This window comes from Vanessa tameamea, chromosome 15 (genome assembly GCF_037043105.1).
Source record: "Vanessa tameamea isolate UH-Manoa-2023 chromosome 15, ilVanTame1 primary haplotype, whole genome shotgun sequence".
NCBI lineage: Eukaryota > Metazoa > Arthropoda > Insecta > Lepidoptera > Nymphalidae > Vanessa > Vanessa tameamea.
In genome coordinates, this window is record NC_087323.1 from 10,967,472 (window position 1) to 10,988,235 (window position 20,764).

Genomic DNA, 20,764 nt, shown 5'->3' on the forward strand with positions numbered 1-20,764 from the left:
GCAATTAATTACTTCAACATTTCTCTGATAATAGAGCAGTGTCATGGAGTAAGTTTGAAATAGTTCTTCACAACTGAAAACTGGGAACTCACCAAAAAGTTTACAGAGTGTTACTTTCTTGTAATACCATATTTCTAATAGCATTATACGACAATTTAGTTCCTATTCATATGTATTGCTTGTTAACACCTTTTTATTACCTGTATAAATTTCTATAAAGCATTCCTTTGACGTGATTTTCACCATCATTAATTATTTTTATCAATTTATAAAAAATTGTAAATAAAGCAAACAGAAAAAGCAAAAGTTGTATTCGTTTTGCTTTGTGTAAGACCGTTTGGGTAGGTATCACCTATTCGTCATATATTCTATGACCAAATTGTTATAATATCTTAATTCTCAAGTTTGTTGGCACTTGGCGCCCGTCTTAGGATTCAAGCTAAGGATCTTTTGTTATTTTTAGAAACAATTGTACAACATGTGCATGTCGTAGAATGTACAATCGACAATTTCAACCATTTGGAAAGAGAAGTGAAAAAATCAAACCCTTTATGACATTTTTTTTGGAAAAGCATGAGCCAGAACAACGAAGAATACGAAGATTGAGTAAGCTTTATTAAAGTAGTTTAAATAGCCAAGGAAAAATAATGTGGCGATAAATTGACCAATTTTTCAACAAAATGCAATGTTTTGGAAAGTTTGAGACCTTTTAGTAATATAAAACAAAAAAAATATATAGGTGTGGGCCATTACATAATTTATTGCTAAGAAAATTATAATACATACTATAATATTCACTGATGCAAAACTCGTTATGATATTGGATGGTTATTTAATTTTCATATATATATATATATAAAAAAGAAAAACAAATCAGAAAATGCATTTTGTTTTTGTAGAGGAAAAAGTGAAATTATTTATTTAATTTTTTCCTGAAACTTAACTAGCATTAGTATAAAATAAATCAAACAAACTTTGTATCTGATATTAAATTTAATAGGTACTCTATTATTTACATTAAATTGTTCACTATTAACATGGTATTTATAATATTTCATTGCTACGTTGTCAATATATTTTATTTACAGGACTATTTATAAATTATATAATAATATCAATACTTTGAAGTTTCGACAAATCCACATTCAACTGTTAGCGTGGGTGAAAAACGTTCGATTATTCTTCATTGCAAACGCAACAACGAAACAATAATAATATTGCTATAATCAAACATTTCTCAAACACGAATATACCACGAACTTAGACACACGTAATATGACAGAACAAAACAAGTTTACATATTTTAGCACCTCCACAGGTTACATAATTATAATTATATTCAAACAAATTACAATACGAATATTCTTCCCGAATAAAAAATTTTACAACACGATACTTCAAAATCAGCACACATTATAATGAATCGTTTAACATAGGTTATAAAGGTACATATAAAAGATTATTTTATTAAACAATTGTGATTATTAAAAAGAATTGATAGTGACACCACTTCTTATGGGCGTTTTATTTAATGTATTTGGCACTAAATCATTTGGAATGCACAATGCTATCTACTTATATGTAAAGGTAAATATAGAGACTAATTTGTAATGCATGCTAGTTTTAAAACTTTGGGTTTCGATGAAAAATTAATTATTATCTGAACACTCTTTTTTTGAAATTTGGCAACATTATTTAAATATTGAAATAAGATTTCATTGTAGGTTTTCTAGGTTATTATTTTCCGGTATTGTCTTAGTCTCATGAATAACAATTCAAAAAATGCTGCCATGTCACAAAAAGTACATTGAATTGGGTAAATAATTTCCTCACCAAGAAGCGGATAACTTTCGATGAATATTATGTTTCTAAAGGTATATTAAAATCGTAAATTTGACAAAATTGAGATTTAGTTTGGCAAAAAACATTTGCTTTTAATAGGAATATTATAAAAATTAGATATGTCATAGTAAAGGTGATACGGGTTTTAAATATTGCTTTGTCTACAAACTATTTAAACTGTTTTTTAGATAACTTGTTTCATTTTAATAGATTAAAATTCCTATCGTCGTTTTAAGAAATTTTCGACGAGGCTAGCTACGGGAAAAACTTTTGAAAAATTCCTATTTTTTTTTATAACTACGGTACAAATTTGGCAATAGAGAATAATTTTGACGTTATTCTTCGTAGTTATTTAGTACTTATCCAAATACTTATGTAATATAATTGCAAAATATAAATTCCTTTGCATTAGTATTATATTAACATATTAAAAATATGGTTTTGGAAATGAAATATAGTGTAACGAATTCAGACAAAAATGTATACTTACTATATAAAGCAGAGATATTTAATTTATCGTTTTATATATTTTATGTGTAGGTTACAATATTATTATAAACTTTCTTTGATTTTAAAATTGATGTAAAATTGAATTAGTTAATTATTGTTACATAATATACTGTTAATTCCAAATAATGTATCTGTAATAAAAAACTTTATCATATTACACAATTATCTATTTTTTAATTATATGTTCGTATATTTTGGCAAATTTTCTTTATTATTTATAATATATGTTATGAGTTTTGAAAATTTTAAATATATTAATATATTTAATTCATTAATTGTGATTATTAAACCGTTATATATTTTTTAATAAAATTGCATGAATATTAAAGGTTTAACATATACCTAAATATATATTTGATTATGTAGTCCGAATTAAAATGTCTGTATTCTAAAAATAAAATTTGGTCTCCTGTTTTGAAATATGCACATTTTAAGAATAAAATATAATAATTATGAATAATATTCATCATATTTAACATAAAGGAATGTGCTTATTACGAAAGAGATTTTTCGTAAACAAAAGAAAAAACATCCGTTTTATTTTAATAAATAAATCTTTCAACTAATATTATGTAGCCGATCTCTTTTTATAAACTTCTTTAAAACCTTTTACATTTGAGAACACATTTCTAAATTCTATACTTCTGTCTACAGCTCCACGATTTAACACGATTGCATTACAATTATTAATACCGTTTTCATTTTTTTTTTCATTTCTCACAGATTTCAAATTAAAGTTCATCTTTTTATCGCAGGCGTTTAAAAAGTAAAATAGCAAATGTAAAACCATTTGCGTGAACAGTAACATAATTTTGGCGCCAAACGTCGCCATCTTGTTACCTTCAACGCCCGCCATTTTGTATATCACATCGCTTTCGACTTTATCCGTTAATTTCATATTAGATCGAAGGTTTTCTTGATTAATTTCGACTCGATTCAGTCTTTTAGCTGCTAAGGATGCAACTTGGAGAATTTCCCGCTAGGTCTGTTTGAGCCAGTGCGCGGGTACCCATTGCGGTTCACGTTCTAAGCTGTTTATTTCGTTCAGCAGCTGCTGGTAGGCACGCTGCGTGTCGTTGTTGATGATGATCATGTCGAATAAATGGCCCCATCTCAGCTCCATGTCTCTCGCCGTCGCTATAATCTCCTTCAGTTCTTCTTCCTGCATTAACAAACATTAATCATAAATTTGATATTAATAATGTATACAAGATACATCACAATTTATATTATTATCCATTTTTAAATTTTATTTCAGGACCCTAAGACAAACAATTGTTAGACATAAGCTTTTTTATATAAAACGAAGACATTAGCAAACATTACCTTTATTTATATTTTTATTAACCATTTATAGTAGAAGGCACATTTCGTTTGTATCGAAAGTTTTAATCAAAGGCCTTTCTAAAAACCTCAAATAGGTATAACTGGGTCTAATACATGAACAGTTTTTTTATGTGAATGACTTTTCCAAATTTAAAATCTCTCACCATTCATTTTTAATCTTATCTCTAAAATAATCGTACCTTCATAAATATTTAAAATATTGATGAAGAATTTTAAATTAACATGGTTATTTTTATTACTAACAGTATTTAAAACGGGATATTTACCATGTTTTTTATTTTGATTTGGTGGAGCTCGATATTTCGACATTATCTACGAATGTCTTGTTCACGAGTCTCGTGAACAAGACATTCGTAGATAATGTCGAAGAAATCTGGAGCAAAAGACAATACGTTCTATTGTCTCGCGAGCTTCCACTCCAGATTGGTGACGCTACGCTCCGGACCAACCGCCTGTGTCTTAGTTCCAAAAGGTCGCATCCCATTCTGATCGATATAAAAAAAAACGAATAACCTTAAAAGCCTCTGCGTTCCTGATCTTCTTCTGCCGCAGCTTCTCCAAGCTCGGCGGAGCCACGAACACGGTGTACGGTTTTAAGTCTGAGTTACGAAGGATCTTCAGCGACTGCGGGTGAAGGTTTAGAACACAAATCTTTCCAGAATTGACGACCTCCCTTATCGCTTCTAGAGATGTACCTGGAAATATACAATAGCCAAATTAGTTTTATGTGGTCATTTTAAAATAAACGACGTAGTATTTTTACAAGGTGTAAACATTGGTACCAAATAAACTAATATACATAATATTTCCCTCGTTATAATATTTAAATGAAAAATGTAAGATTATCGTAACGTAAGTACAACGTAATGTTACGTTACTCTTTTTAGCTTACTCCGACTTTACAAGAAGATGCACTCATGCAACTCAAGCAACTCATGCAACTCATGCATTAGTTAAGTATAGGTGCAATAAAGAATAAATAAATAAATATGTATATTTTTAACCAAAAGTATCAAGAACATAAAAACATGTCGTTTGTGTAGTATTCGAAAAAATTAACAACGACAATCTTGTTTTTAAATCATTTATATAGAAAAACGAAAAAAATATATGCTTTTTTAAAGTAGTTTCAGGCCATTATTTTATTGTTACTTCTGTTGAATGTTCTGAATGAATAAATAAGCCATCGTCTTCAATATATTATTAAAAATAAATGTCTCACCATAGTAAGCCTTTTCGTATTCGCCGTGTTCCACGAATTTCCTGTTGAGTATGTCCGCCTCGAACTGCGCCCGCGATATGAAGTGGTAGTCCTGGCCGGCCGCCTCGTGGTCCTTGCGAGTGCGGGACGTGTCTGTAACGTTCACGTTTTCATTCATTACATTATAGTTATTTTTATAACAATATTTTGTAGCTCTGTGTTTTGTTTTGAAATGTCAGTGTCAGTTTAATTTTATGCACTTAACAATAAGTCGCATTTAAGAAATAATGATTTCTTACAGTGCAATGACAAGAAAAAACTCCATAAACTAAAGGTGTTGCCAAAGACATATTAATCAAGAAATGGTATGCAGGGAATACGTAAATTTAGGGCTTGTATATCTTTATTTCTTTTTTGACTGAAATACACTAAATATGTCTAAATTAATATAGTCGGCAACTCATCGACTATATTAATGTAGACGATTTTCTCATCAGTTGAATATTCACTTCAGAATTCCTATTATTAAGAAGACTCACGAGGAACGGCCGCTGCGAACCGACTGCTGTCCTCCATGAGCCTCTGGCGCAGCTCGTGTCGCCCGATGTTGGGGGGGCCGATGAGCACGATGGGCCTCTTGTGAGAGGCGCGCGGGTAGTACAACGCCACCTCCTCGTACGTAAGAATCTCCTCCTGTTCGTACTCTGAAATTCGAAAGTTTTAGTTTAGTAGTTTTCGTTTACTTGATATTATGTCACTCGTCCCATCAAATGTTTTGTTTCATATACGAGTAAAAATATATTCAAGTTTCGCGGGACTCGTCGAATGCAAGTAAGTATCTAAAAAAATTCTACTTTGACAATGTTATTTTCCATTTTAAAATATAAAGACCCAACTTCTTACTTTAGTGTAACTTACGTGGTATACATTGAAAATAAAGGATAAATTAGACGAGAGACGCTTGGAGAGCGGGGAGGATGAGCGGGGGAGACGGGGAACGGAAACTAACGAAACACCAAGCGCGCACACGATCACATCGGCCCGCAGGCGCAGCAATAGAGCGCTCACCGTCGGCGCCGGCGGCGGCGTACAGCGGGTAGCCGGCCTCGCTGGTGGGCTTGCGCGGCTTGCGGCGGCGCGCGCGGCCGGCGCACAGCAGCGTGGCGCCCTTGCGCGCGCGCCGCGCCTCCGCCTCGCCCGCCTCGCCCGCCAGCGACTGCTTCATGGACTCGCGTCTGCGGGCGCGCGGACATCTTTTAACGTCTGTGCGAGCTTTCGTCGATTATAATTTTATTTCCGTGCAGGGCGTTGACCCCGGGGGTTCATTTTAGTTCGCGTAAGGCGTTAACTTTCACAGTGAATAATTTTAAATTTTTCTCACTGATGCTGGAAAGCTTGACTAGGTATCAGCCCGGCGAGGCTCTGGTCCTCCTCCCCCTCCCGGAAGGCCTGCCACCAGTTCGGGTCCTCTCGGCTGATCACGTGCAGCACGTCGCCCTTTTGAAAACTTATGCCTGGAAAGAAATATCGAATGAGTGCCACCAATGAGTGCCGGAGCGACCGGACCGGTAGAGCGGGCGTGGTGCGCACCGAGCTCGCGGCAGGGGATGTAGACGTCGTCCTCGGGGTCGTAGTCGAAGTGCGCGCGCACGTGCAGCACGCGGTGCGCGGGCGGCGGGCGCGGCCGCGCGCGCGGCGCCAGCACCACGCTCAGCGTGCCCGCCAGCCCGCCCAGCACCTGGCACACCTCGTGCACCGACTTGCCGCGCATGCTCACGCCGTTCACCTCCAGCAGCTGCGGGAATGGCGACGTTGAGAGTACATGAAAATCGCTGACTGTTTGTAATCGTGACGTGTGATACGTTTCGTTTTAGGTGAACTCTGAGCCGATTTCTTAAGAGGAGATTCCCTATGTTCAGTAGTGAAATATTTTTGAACTGTTACTTTAGAAGTGGGCATAATGTGGTGCTGTTTTACTACATAATCACATAACAGGAAGTACCAACATTAAATAAATTCTAACACGAGATATAAAAGGACCGCCACAGGGAAATATTTTAAGCCTTATTTTATTTCGCACATCTACCGTTCATTATTAAAGGATGCTAGGTTTAGGTGACAATTCTACATACCTCGTCTCCTTCATGAAGAAGTCCTGACTTCTCCGCCGCTCCACCTCTCACTATCCTACCGATAATGACCGCCTCTCCCTCGTTTCTCACCGTAGCACCTACAACAAATTAACAAATTGACGACTCAATAATATCGTAGAACAAATAAAACTTTTTAAATGATTACATTTTAAATTTATTTTAAACGATAGATTAAATGATTTTTAATAGGTTTAGATAAGGATTTTTTATTGGTTAAAGGATTATGATTGAACAAATATCTCGTAGCGACTGTGTCAATTGTCCGATAACTTACCAAGTGGTTCATTAGTTTTCTCAATTTTAATAATTTTGATATTTTCGCTGGTATCGTCAGGCGAGTGCGGCAAATACTTGTCATCGCCCTTGAAGTTATTGAAGCCAGTCTGGAACAACATACTTTTATTTAAAATTTGCTTAATAGCGTGGAAAAAAAAGAAATATCTACTTTATCCATTCCTCGGAAAATGTATGCTTCTCCATAACTAGAGAGGCTTTGAACATGCTGGTAAATTCAAATGATTGAATAGCTTTTGTAATATACGGATATTTTTATTCTTTAAGAGCCGAGATGGCCCAGTGGTTAGAATGCGTGCATCTTAACCGATGATTTCGGGTTCAAACCCAGGCAGGCTCCACTGAATTTTCATGTGCTTAATTTGTGTTTATAATTGATCTCGTGCTCGGCGGTGAAGGAAAACATTGTGAGGAAACCTGCATGTGTCTAATTTCAACGAAATTCTGCACATGTGTATTCCACCAACCCGCATTGGAGCAGCGTGGTGGAATATGCTCCAAACCTTCCCCTCGAAGCGAGAGGAGGCCTTAGCCCAGCAGTGGGAAATTTACAGGCTGCTAATGTAATGTAATGATGTTTTATTCTTTACCTTATTTCTCTTCCCTCTCGTGAAGCAGGACGGGTCCAACAACGCAGCGGCCTGGTCGTGCGCTTGTATCAAGCTCTCCAACTCCAAGCCTCCCAGTATTGAGAGCAGTTCCGCTGCTAACGCCGACGTCTCGCCTCCTGACGCCGTATGCGATCCTAGTACATCTATACACTGAAAAGACATAAATAACCTTTACATTACGGTTAACATTTTTTTTATTTAAATGTCTCTTTTTGATGTGTGATTCCGAAAAAGCAGATTATTGAACATTGTATAAGTATCGTAAAAGCTGACTAAGAAAAATGTTACTAAGCATTAATACCATACAGAACGTAACACGCATAATCGTTACCAAGGAGTATTGGCATAAGACTATCCCTATTTTAAAGACCCCAAATAAATGGGATAAACAAAAGAATTCTTAATAACAAACAAATTTTAAGTTTCAGAACGTACATCTTTTAATCGATCAGTGGCTCGATGTGTCTGTGGAGGCGAGAGGCCGGTTCGTTTATGCCTCACTGCAGTAAGAACAGCCGACCTCGTCGCTAATGCCGTCCGAAGCGCGGGACACAGTAGCACGCCAGCCGCTCCAGCTACCCGAGCAGCAAGAGCGCTTTCACCGCTCGAACTAAGCGCTTTTTGTACCCTCGACAGCGCTGCGCATACTTCTTGATAATCTGAAAATATTTTATAAAGATTTGAATAAAGCACCTCAAGTAATTGAGAATTCCTTTTTTATAGCAGACGTAGGCGGATGGTCAAAACGACCATATGATGGTAAGTAGTCACCACGCTCTTATAAAATGGCGCCGCAAGAGATATCAACCATTCCTTACACCGTCAATTCGCCACGAATCTTGATAATTGAGATAATATTTCCCTTAGCCTTTCAAGCTGGGACACAAAAATAATAATAATTACTGCTTCGCGAGAAAATATACGCGTGGTACCTATCCAGAAGGACTTGTTCCAAGCTCTAGCACTAAGTTATTTTTATGTATGTTCATAATAATATTAAAACCTAAGATAAACGCAAAGACTTGGAAGGTATAATATCCATACGTCAAAATCAATTTCAAGTGTTTACGATTATAATAGCTTTTCTGTGTAACTAATAATTGTATACATAAATATAACTTATATACATCTAGGTGTATTTTATACTACTCGTAGTTAGTTATCGCTTGTCTTTAAACAGAAAAATATATCTCATACAACTAAAATCCCCTCAGAAGTTAGAAGTATCATTTCAATTCGAGTTATTCTTCAAAATACCTGATATTGTTGGGAAACCATTCAGAGCTTTCGAATTCATTCAAACGTTTCGGAAACTTTGTTTTATTTCGTACGAGTAATTTCATTGGTTGCATAAACAACAGTGTTTAATTGATTGGATAGATTGTATCCCTTATAGAGGCACTAGGTCGACAGGAGCTAATATTAAACGATCGAACTATTGCCACATGGGGTGGAAGTAATGCGGCCCTGCGGCTCAGACTAGTTTATAATTGGTTTATATAGTTCCCAGGTTCACTTTCCTGGTAAATTTATTTAAAACCTTTCACAACCAATTGTGAAATTCATAAGCAAAAAACAGTCTGGTAATTATCACTTAAGAATATTTAAAAAAAATCGATTTCATCAAACATTCCAAATTGGATCATTTGCTGTTTGGAATTTCGTGTAAATTCCACAGCAGATGAGAACAGTTAATTAAACCTATTAAAAAGTTTGATAGTGTAGTATTCGGCAACTTTGTTTTATTATTAGTACATCTTAAATTAAATGGTAAACATACTAACGATTCGGAATCTAGACTCTAACGTCCCCTATCAGCAATAATTTTGATGGTCAATCTTTTTCACGAATTAAATTACATCATTAAATACAAATAAATTTATAAATCCTAATCTCTTTAATTTCCATATTAACGAACACGCACTCCAAGCCGTTCGTCTATTATGTCTTGTGTGTGTTGCCACTATGACTATTTCAATAATTTGTTTTAAATTATCTTTTAATTTCTTTTAAATATAGAGACATCGATTCTACCAAGCGGACAAAAACTCAATAGTGACTTTTTAAGTCGACTTAAAAAAAGGAAAAGGTTCTAAATTCATCCGTATTTATGCATATTTGTTCGCGTGTAATTTTTTTGTTTATGGACCAATTTTAGTTATTCTTCTTGTCTATGATTCAGTAAAACTCCAAAATATACCCATCTCCTTTCCATGGGCATCGGACATTGTTAAGTTTTTTTTTAAATGTACATTCATAGAAATTGCTGGCGTCAGTTTTTTTTTGTAATATAATTGTTTAATTTCCTATCTTTATTTATTTTATTCATTTATCGATAAATAACGGGATAACTGAAGTACATAGTACTTATAGTTAAAACGTTATTATAGAATTTTGGAATCAGTAAATATAGTAACGTTGATAATAATTCTAGATTTTTCTGTCTTTCTTATATACTAACACACAATATACTACATAAGAAATACAAGAGAATTATAGTTCACGTAGGTATATATGTTATATATATAATTTCTCCTAAATTACGCAAGGTGAATTTAATCTTATTTAGCAGGATTAGCATAATTTTCCGACCCTCGCTACAATAATGCTGAATAAGTTACGACGTGTAGTTTACGACGGACAAACTGTTTCTGGACTTGGAAATTTATGTGGCTATTAACACCCGATCTGGAGTGTCCAGAGGATATAAAATTTGGATAATATCTAGCATACACATTCCGAGCAGCTTATATCTGGCCCAGCGGGGATAACATACAACACTGCATCTTAACCGATAATTGTGGATTCAAACCCGGACGGGTGCCACTGAAATTTTACACTATTCATTTCATGATAAGCAGTAAAGGAAAACCTCGTAAGGAAACCTGCGTATCTTGAATGAAAATGTCTACTAATGGCTACGCAATTTTTTGAATGCTTTTTGAACCCAGGACTTCAAGTACCCATGACGAACAATACACAATTTAAGTAACTTACCAACAATAGCATACAGCTGTGCAGCCTCGTCACTTGCATCTTCTTCGTATGCATCGTTGACGAAGGCTGTGCTGGATGGTGGGTTGGACTCTAACGCTTGTAGCTTGTGAGAGCCGCGTAGCGAATTTCTCAAGAATTCGTTTTGCGCCGCAATTCGTTCCTCAGCTTCCTTCCGCTGGCGGAGTTGTTCCTGCAAAAGAATATAAATATAAGTATGTTGAAGAAAATTTTAATTTTAACTAAGGAATTAAACACAACAAACAATTAAATGATTTGTTTTCGATTATTGTATATTTCTCTGTGTGTGTGTGTAGTATTTTTATATATTTGAGTGTAATAGTGTTTTGAGCGTGATTATTTATGACTCACATACAATATTTTTTCCTCAGTTCCTAAAGTTAACAACTGGTATAAAATGCTTGCAGCATTAAACCCACACAAATAAAATAAAGTATTGAATAAATAAACGTCAACGCGAGAGTTCAGTATTAAACAGTCGGTAAAACCGCAGCGAGTTAAATTCACTGAGGAACCATTTATTTCCACAATCACTTCCAATTTGAATTTTAGGAATGAAAGCGGACCCGCCATTTTGAGGGGCATTCAATTTAACGAGCCCTAGGATTAAATCGCTTTGGAAATTGTGTATTGACTCAATCTGACATTTCAGACTAGTTTGATATAATAACGATATAGATCCTATAGAATACATTCGTTTATTAAAAAAGCTAAATTCGGAACAACTCAAAGTCACAATAAAACATATAAATATAAAATAAAGTAACTACTGAGTTTCTTGACGGTTTTTGTTGATTATACATTCCGAAGCGATGGTGTGTGACTTACTTTTGAATATTAAAAGTGCTTATAAAAGAACCTACGGAATCATTTGCGATACAAAACTCAGCTGTGATACGGAATGGTCTATAAAGCTGAGGTCATATGTGTGACCAACGTACTGTAACAAAATTGCTTTTCCTTGTGTCGTCACACAAGTACTGGATTTAGAACTTTTATCCGGACCGAGATCGCTGTTTCTTTGCTCTCGTGCAATGCTATGTGAACTCAAAGAAAATTAGAAAGTACATATCAGATGTTTATGATAGGAGTTTGTACAAGGTTCGGGTACCAACCTCATCTGTTCAACCACCGAACATCAAAAGTCAGTTGTTTTGTTCTTTTAAAAGTCAGTGAGCCAGTGTAATTACTGGCAGAATGAATACGGACCATATAGTTAAAACATTGTTTAACAGTGCGCATTATCAATGCCTCAAATGAATTAGAAACCCACAGTAGCTCAACGCCTAACGTTACGTTACGTAACGTACGTAACGTTAAATCATCCCGTTGGGCTATTGTAGTCCGCACTCATATACAATTAATGGAAAGAAATAAATGGAATACACATAAAGATTTCTTTGAAAGCAGACAATCTTGGTTTTATAAAGAAATACATTTGAATGAATTATAAGGTTGCTCGTACTATACTCGCTCGTACTTTCACGTAAATCCTACGTAAGATTCACTTATTCATCGCTCATCGTTGTGATCAATAAACCAACAAATTATTATTAAGGTTATTAACGAAGGATAATATACATTATTCTTAACACTTATTTGAACGTCTTATAATTTAAAAAGATCTGATATAGCCTAGCACTGCACGTCGATGCGGCGACGCTTGAATCCGGAAAATTATCAATTTTCATGAGCTCCATTTACGTTTATAATCCATCAGGTTCTTATCAGTCATTAGGTCAGGTTTGGTGATGAATAAACGTATTGAGGAAAATTGGTGAAAGATGGTATAAGCCCCAAGCCTCCATAGGTGAGACCTTTGCCCACCAGTGAGCTCAATACCACCATGCTCACTATTTCTTAATTTTACTTGTAATAGACTATTTAAATTAATTGGTTTTCTTCCTTATATAATTCACAGACTTAAAAACCTTCTTTATAATTTTAACATTTTCCCCTTAACAGATAATATATACCATTACGGAGTTCATAATTTTATTATTATCTGTTAAATGGAACAATGTTTTCAAAGAACTTGTAGAGCTAACGACAAAAGTATACATATCTAGCGAATAAACATCTAATATAATTCAGGAATATCAAATATTTAACGTTGGTGATTAGCATAACAGAAGCTAACTGAGTAAATATCGTAAGGCCTTGTAATCTGTTGTTACATGCTAAATGTATAAGGCTGTGCCGTCACACAAACAGAGTTGGCAACCTTAAGTTTCCAAGCTTATATTCTTCAGTTTGAAATCAATTCCGTATATTAAAATTTGCCAATCAAAAATCTAAATATGATTTATTCAAATAGGCTAACAAAAGCACTTTTGAATCGTCATGTTACAGTTTTGAATTGAATGTAAAGCTACCAAAGGTTCGGAATGTAGATTCTACCGAGAAGATCCAGCAAGAATCTCAATATTAAATAAATAAATATTGGACAACATCACATACATTACTCTGATCCCAATGTAAGTAGCTAAAGCACTTTTGTTAACGAAATCAGAAGTAACGACGGTACCACTAACATCCAGACCCAAGACAACATAGAAAACTAAAGAAATTTTTCTACATCGACTCGGCCGGGAATCGAACCAGGGGCTCGGAGTGGCGTACCCATGAAAACCGGTGTACACACTACTCGACCACGGGGGTCGTCAATAGCTAACTACTCATTTTTAATAACAGAGTCTGTCAATAAAGTGCAATTTAATATATATATATATATATCTTGCCTGAGATCAACCAATTCTAATTCTGTGCATTTTGATTATTAATATGTTTTTTTTAAAAGGTCAAGTTAAAAGCAACTGGAATCTTATTATCGATTAACGAGTACCGTTCCCCTGCCGTGCCTTTATTAGTTTACCTTTCCTCCTCGGGTCTATACAATAACTGTCACTGTTTATTTCAAAAAGATCTATATTATTGTGAGTATACATAATATTGTTGCACACATATTTTGAAGAAGCCGAGAACGCGTGCATCTTAACCGATAACTTCGGGTTCAAACCCAGGCAAGCACCACTGAATTTTCATGTGCTTAATTTGTGTTTATAATTCTTCTCGTGCTCGGCGGTGAAGGAAAACATCGTGAGGAAACCTGCATGTGTCTAATTTCAACGAAATTCTGCCACATGTGTATTCCACCAACCCGCATTGGAGCACCGTGAATGTGCTCCAAACCTTCTCCTCAAAGGGAGAGGAGGCCTTAGCCCAGCAGTGAGAAATTTACAGGCTGCTAATGCATATTTATAAGCAACTGTAAACCCACTTTATTAAAAACATCAACATAGAGTCTAGATATTAATTTAAATCATACTTCAGTGTGTTCCCGGTTCCCAAATATGGAGCTATATTCGGTAAGATCAAACTTTAAATTCGACATATGACTAAATTGAGAAATGTCAGTAATTTCTATGCGATATTCACTCTAGTAATTATAAAATTTAAAGGAGACGAGCTTAATAAGCGACGTAACACCGTAAATCATCAATTTAATTTAGAATCGAGAGTCAAATTCGTTTCGAATGGTAAAGCTTTTCTTATGTATTATGTTTCTGATTGGATAATTGTCAAACAGAGGCAATCACAATCACGTTTAAATTTAAAGCAATCTTGATTACAAGAACAAGCCTTCGGCTCCCACTGTACCTGGTCAATGCAAATGCTTGACAATTACCTTGCGGGTGGTCAAGTCAAATACGTTGTACCGCCCTGACACAAACTAAAAATTCGATAGTTTCTCTTGCAATCATTTATTTATTTATTCCGATAAATAAAAATATATAAAAAATAGGATGTGCCGTTAAAACGTCAAGCGAATTGCCTTAGTCCGAAATAAATTATTGAACTTTAATAAAATCAAAGAAAAAAAAATCACGCAGATGACCAATCAGTGCGATTCATTTATAAAGTAAGTAAAGTTTCATTGGTTTATTTTTCAAATAAACCCTTGTCGGTTGTCCTCATTAGTTAACATGTGTTACACTGTTTTTCGAAACACAGAAGGACAAAACCAATATACCAACGAATACCTCATGTTTTAAAATAGTCTTAAGTGATTTTTCTTGCTGTAGATATCAGGTATAAGCGACCAGGTTAACTGAGACCTATATTAGCAGTACTTATTGTATATTGTAGCTTCATTGTGGGTTTATTTGTTTCGTTTTCGCGATATGTCAATGCCGTTATATTTTATTGTGTTTTTATACACAATATTATGATATTAATCACAGATGATAACGTAAGTGGTCTACGAAAATATTTTAGGAGATTCTAGTGGGCAAAATTGGGAGGTCAAATTAAATTTTGTTTTATTTTAATTTTACGACCACTAATTATAATTATAAGTTAATTTACCACCTAACGCGTTCAAGACGGATTGCGATGATATTGTGTGGAATCCTTGGAATACGTGCACACGTTTTTTTTCTTACTCACAATATCTGTGACGTAAACTAGTTACATAGAAAAGCATACTCAGACTCATATTATGATTTCTCTTCTAAATCTAACTTTGATGATTGACATCCGCGAACAAACATTTAAATTTCCAAACATCAATTATTTGATTTGTGATTCAATATTGCATAAGGCTTGTCCGCCTTCATTTATGGTTAATATTTTGACGTGTCGCATTATTAATTATATAACGTGTAAAGGACCATCGATGATACAAATTAATTTCTTTTGTAACAGCAGATTTTATAGTGAACTCAAATTTAAGAATTGGTAAATAAAAGGCGAAATTTACACAAAATATCGAACGGGATGAACGGGCGAAAATTAGTATCCAGGTTATGAAATTATGGTTGAACAAAATTCTAAATGCATCTCAATCATGCGAAGGCGAGAAATTATGCGATAAGTCTCGCGCGCCACCGATTGGACCGATTTGACGGCACTATGTCAAATCCTACTCCAACGTGCCAAGAACTGATTACTTTAATCGGATTAACGGGACACAAACGCATAGCATAAGCAAGAAAAACTAAGACAAGCGTATCTTTTTTTTTATGATATCGGTAGGCGGATGAGCAAATGGGCCACCTGATGGTAAGTGGTCACCACCGCCCATAGACAATAACGTTGTAAGAAATATTAACTATTCCTTGCATCACCAATGCGCTACCAACCTTGGGAACTAAGATGTTATGTCCCTTGTGCCTGTAGTTACACTGGCTCACTTCCCTTCAAACCGGAACACAACAATACTGAGTACTGCTGTTTGGCGGTAGAATATCTGATGAGTGGGTGGTACCTACCCCTTGCACAAAGCCCTACCACCAAGTAAAGTAATTATAATAATAACCACTAGAAAGTTATCGGGTTTTTCTATTAAGAAATTCTCAACAGCAGAGTTTACATTCTCTCCGAATCACCCCGCCGTGCTTCGCAAAGCATTCCGCATACATGCTTCGGAAACTTCGGAAAGCATACCGTTGGTTCTGCGCGTCAATTCTCCGTGTGTGTTAGATCGCCCGGTCGAATTTTGGAGCGAAAAACAGGGACATCCTCACCTGCGTTCGCACACACATTTGTGCTCTAAGTTATATTCTGTTACTGTTCCTAGTTATAACCACAGAAGATCAGTCAGAAGAACACAATTAAAATGAGAAGCGAGAAATTATTTACAAAATTTGAAATTGTATTAATTAATGAGACGGTCATTTGTGCAATATGCTCTTTATAATAATAACTTGGTCGTTATGACGACATTTTCTTTTGTTAAATAAATTTCATTCATCCAACGAGCCGCTCTAAAACCGGTAGAAAAGAAACTCCGCTTTTATAATAAAGGTGCCTTTTAGTAAAAATTTTATATTGAAAACACGGGTATATATAGCTTATTATTCTGTTATACTGTATCTGTTAAAACCACAACCGGTAGAATATGTAAGAAATACAAAGTTGGAATAAAAATATTATTGTTCACGGTTTTAATTGTATTAATATTCATAATGGTACTGTTCTAATTGGCGCCCACGACTGCGCTCGCGATATGGGATTGGTCGTCTATGTCGTGCCTTGGAGTTCAAGCTTGCTTTTTTGCGGTCCCGTGGTTTGGCCGTGAGCAACAGACAGACAGAGTTACTTTCCCATTTATAATATTAGTAAAGATTATGTAAAATAAACTATGGAATAGTGTGTCTTTTTGCAAAGAGTATAAATTTGTATACACAGACTAGAAGTGTCCTACCTCGGTTAACGAAGAAATTAATGAATAAAGACTTTTTAAATTAGAAACGTTTAGACGTAGAGACTGTATCGTAATTATAACAGTGTATTCATATTTTATATGCTCGTCGTTTGACAACATTTCTAGCATCGGTGTTCTATAACAAATGTTCGTGAAACAATTTATATTCCAGAGATATTTTTATATTGAAAAAGAATTATAAAAAAAAATGTTTTGCAGAAACTCACATATTCAGTTTAATAAATACTTTTTCAAGAGAAAACTGAAATTCGTGACTTGTAGTAACAATTTAGTTTATTTTTAGATTTTAGTTACCTATGAGAGTCTATTATTTTATTTAATAATGTAATTTAGATATATTTATATATACTTGCAACTTACAACCTGCAATATAATAGAAATAAACTAATAACGAACAAATCGAAAAATAATCTTATCTGCCGCCGAATTCTTACGCAAGGTTCTTGACGTCATAGTCCAGGGAGACTCCCCTTCCTCCCAGGAGGGCGTCGACGTATGTATGACGATGAAGTGTATGACGTATTCATGCAGAAACAGTGTTACTCGAGTTCAACTACATACATATATGCAAATGTATAGATACACATATTTTATAACTTCAATGATTCGACACACAATAGCATGTTATGATCTATGAAAAAGTTTTATAGACATAGCGTTTATCCAACTTCATTGTAAAATAAAAAAAATATATCGCTGATATGCAAAACTTCAGCTAAATCGTATAGTTCCAATTAAAATAACTACTTTAAACTAATAGACTTATCAAAAACGTCCATATTTGTATAGAATATACGTACGTACCAGGCGCCACGACCATGTATTCACGTAGAACAACTACATCTTAAACAAAGTTTGTCTATCTTAACGCGATAAACTCGAAAGTTACTGAACGGATTTTCATATGTATTTTTACTAATGTACAGAGTGATTCACGAGGAAGGTTTAGGTGTATAATTCATTAGGATTTTGTGTAAATTGACTTAAAAAATAACGATGTCAGAAAAAATCTTGCGCCTTGTCAACCAATAGAGTAAAGTTAAAATGTACGATATACACGCTTTAATATTTTACCCGCGCAAAACCGGGTCGTGAAGCTACTATATTATAAGAGTACATTATTAACGACCTTAAACGTTTATGTATGCCACCATTTAAGTACTTCAAGTGATATATGACGTCATATAAACCAAGATGGCGAATTGTATTTTTAGACAGCGAACAAATTGTCGACCATATGGTAAGCTGGCACCGTCATACAAACTATCAGAAGTGTAAATACTCACATTCTAAGTGCTTGTCGTTTAAATTTGTAATTACACTGGCTGACCTTTTAAATCATAGTACAGCATTGGAATTTGTAAAGGTTTGGGGTTTGAATACATGGTATCAATATGATATAGTTATACTATGTCAATACTTGGTATTGACATTGCCAACTATATCAGTGGTTTGTCTTAACATACAATTACAAACATACTTCATTGCACGTCAAAAGTTAATATAACATGACAATGATAAATCACAAAGTACAATGTACAAGAATTTACATCAGTCGGGCTTATCTCTGGCAGTAGAAGTTTTGCTAACGAGGTGTACGTCCAAATAAATTCATTGAAATACATTCATATTCGAATCGCGACTACCCCCGACCAGCCAACTTAAGAACTATATTTAATCCTCGGTAGTTTTATCATTATAAATTTGTATAACTGCAGTAAGGACAAAGGTTTCTTCGTTAAACTTCTTCACGTGCTAATTAACAGAACCTCAGTTGAGCTCTATGAAAAGCCACGCGAATAAAAGATTCCTTTTCTACCGCGACGGATTATCCGAAACTGCTTCTATATTTTATAAACTAAATGAATAATCCCACTTTAAATAAAACTTAAACATTTTCAGATGTCATTTTGTATTTACGATTTTAAAACATAACGGTATTTTGATCTTTAAAATTGGTAGTAATTTTTGATGTCAACTTTATCAAAAATTTGATACAGTTTGACGAACAATGAACATTTTTCATCTTTAATCAAATAAAACAAACACTTCAAAATAAAACAATGGTTTTTTATATCTTTATGCTAAGTGTCAGACAGTCGTCATTGTGAATAGAAGTTGTTATTCCATATTTTATTCCACTACATAACCATCTAAGTCGTTGCTCGGTTAAGCGACTGGAAATTATGATGTTTACGTTGAAAATATGAAAATATATAATGCTATTAACTCAGCTTCGAATTAAGAAACATTAGGCTATTCTGTGATAAGAAACTCTAAACTCGCTCTCAATGTTGTATACGACAATGTTTATAATAATTGTAAAATTTATAGGACACACGTATCAAAATTGCGTATCACTTTACTGGTTGTCAATATTTCACAAGTGAGACATGAAATGAATTACAGAATCGCATTGCAGACCGGCGTGTGAAAACTGTTTTAGATAGAGTGTCACCCTACAAAAGAACTGAAACAAAGGATCCAACTTAATTATCTTGGTGTACTTGACCGTTGCGCTTGTTACTCGTCAAACGTCATAATCCTTTACTAATGTGCGTGAACTTAATGGTCCACTGTTGGCCACTATTTTTGTCAAATGATTCTCAGCTTTGAAAGTCTCTCTTGACATATAAATAATCAAAGCATACTTTGTTAATATTGGCCATTGGAAACATATTGATTTTTTACTTTCAAGTAAGTACCAATTTCCCGTTTTTCCACCAAGTGTGAATCATAACGTAAAATGTTGTCAACAATACTGAATTTAAATAACACTTTGACAAAATAAATTATAATTTAAATTCGAGCTTATTATTGATTATTAAGTATTTTGTAACTAGGGGTGGTATTTTATTCTTATATTTCTAATTCAAATGTCATCAAACGTAAATAACCTCCCAAACAAAAAAATCCAAATTGGTTCATCGATCACGGAATTCTGAGGTAACAAAACTCAAACTCAAACGATTGCTTATAACTGTTTTAAAATTCAGTTGCAAAGTCTCGCCCATAACTAGACATACATAACAAGTGAAATTAAAAAAGTTGCTCGTGTCATGCTCTGGTCTCTGCGTACTATTAGTAAACATGACAATTATTAGCTTAGCCATGGACATTTAAAAAGTAAAGTAGATTGTAAATGTTTTATGCTGAGCTAAAGCCTCCTCTTCCTTCGAGAAGCTTATTTGACCACGCTGCGCCAATGTGGATTCACGTGTGTGATTTCATTGAAATTAGACACATGCAGGTATCCTGAATTGATCATGTATATTTTTATATATTATTTAATAAAACTCTAAATTATATCATCTTTATCTTTGTACCTACTTTCTTAGCAGACTTATTTTATTTTTTAAACACAGTTATGAAAGTAAAGAAAACCAAATAATTATATATATATAACTACTGAAAATTTTCAATAAAACTCTTTATTTCAGCTATGACTGGTTTCAAGTTTCAAATTTTCTAACAATTTATCCATGTTAAGCGGAAATATTCGAAGAGAAAGGTTTTTTGAAATTTAATCCTTACATACAGAACTTCTAATTAGTAACAAAAT

General features: G+C 34.4%; 1 protein-coding gene across 7 annotated transcripts in view; it reads right to left on the reverse strand.

Annotated features, from left to right (window-relative positions):
- Nucleotides 1-974: 974 nt before the first annotated feature.
- Nucleotides 975-20,764, reverse strand: part of Sdt (stardust) — a 185,183-nt gene continuing 165,393 nt past the window's right edge. For all 7 annotated transcript variants that reach the window (XM_026642230.2, XM_026642229.2, XM_026642226.2 and 4 more), the window contains 12 exons: nucleotides 10,956-11,145; nucleotides 8,394-8,617; nucleotides 7,938-8,108; nucleotides 7,328-7,436; nucleotides 7,033-7,130; nucleotides 6,491-6,695; nucleotides 6,282-6,414; nucleotides 5,969-6,135; nucleotides 5,440-5,604; nucleotides 4,922-5,053; nucleotides 4,213-4,394; nucleotides 975-3,514 (listed from right to left, as the gene is read on the reverse strand). In XM_026642230.2, the coding sequence (XP_026498015.2) occupies nucleotides 3,332-3,514; nucleotides 4,213-4,394; nucleotides 4,922-5,053; nucleotides 5,440-5,604; nucleotides 5,969-6,135; nucleotides 6,282-6,414; nucleotides 6,491-6,695; nucleotides 7,033-7,130; nucleotides 7,328-7,436; nucleotides 7,938-8,108; nucleotides 8,394-8,617; nucleotides 10,956-11,145 (1,959 nt within the window). In that variant the 3' untranslated portion in view covers nucleotides 975-3,331. The remainder of the gene's footprint in view (nucleotides 3,515-4,212; nucleotides 4,395-4,921; nucleotides 5,054-5,439; nucleotides 5,605-5,968; nucleotides 6,136-6,281; nucleotides 6,415-6,490; nucleotides 6,696-7,032; nucleotides 7,131-7,327; nucleotides 7,437-7,937; nucleotides 8,109-8,393; nucleotides 8,618-10,955; nucleotides 11,146-20,764) is intronic.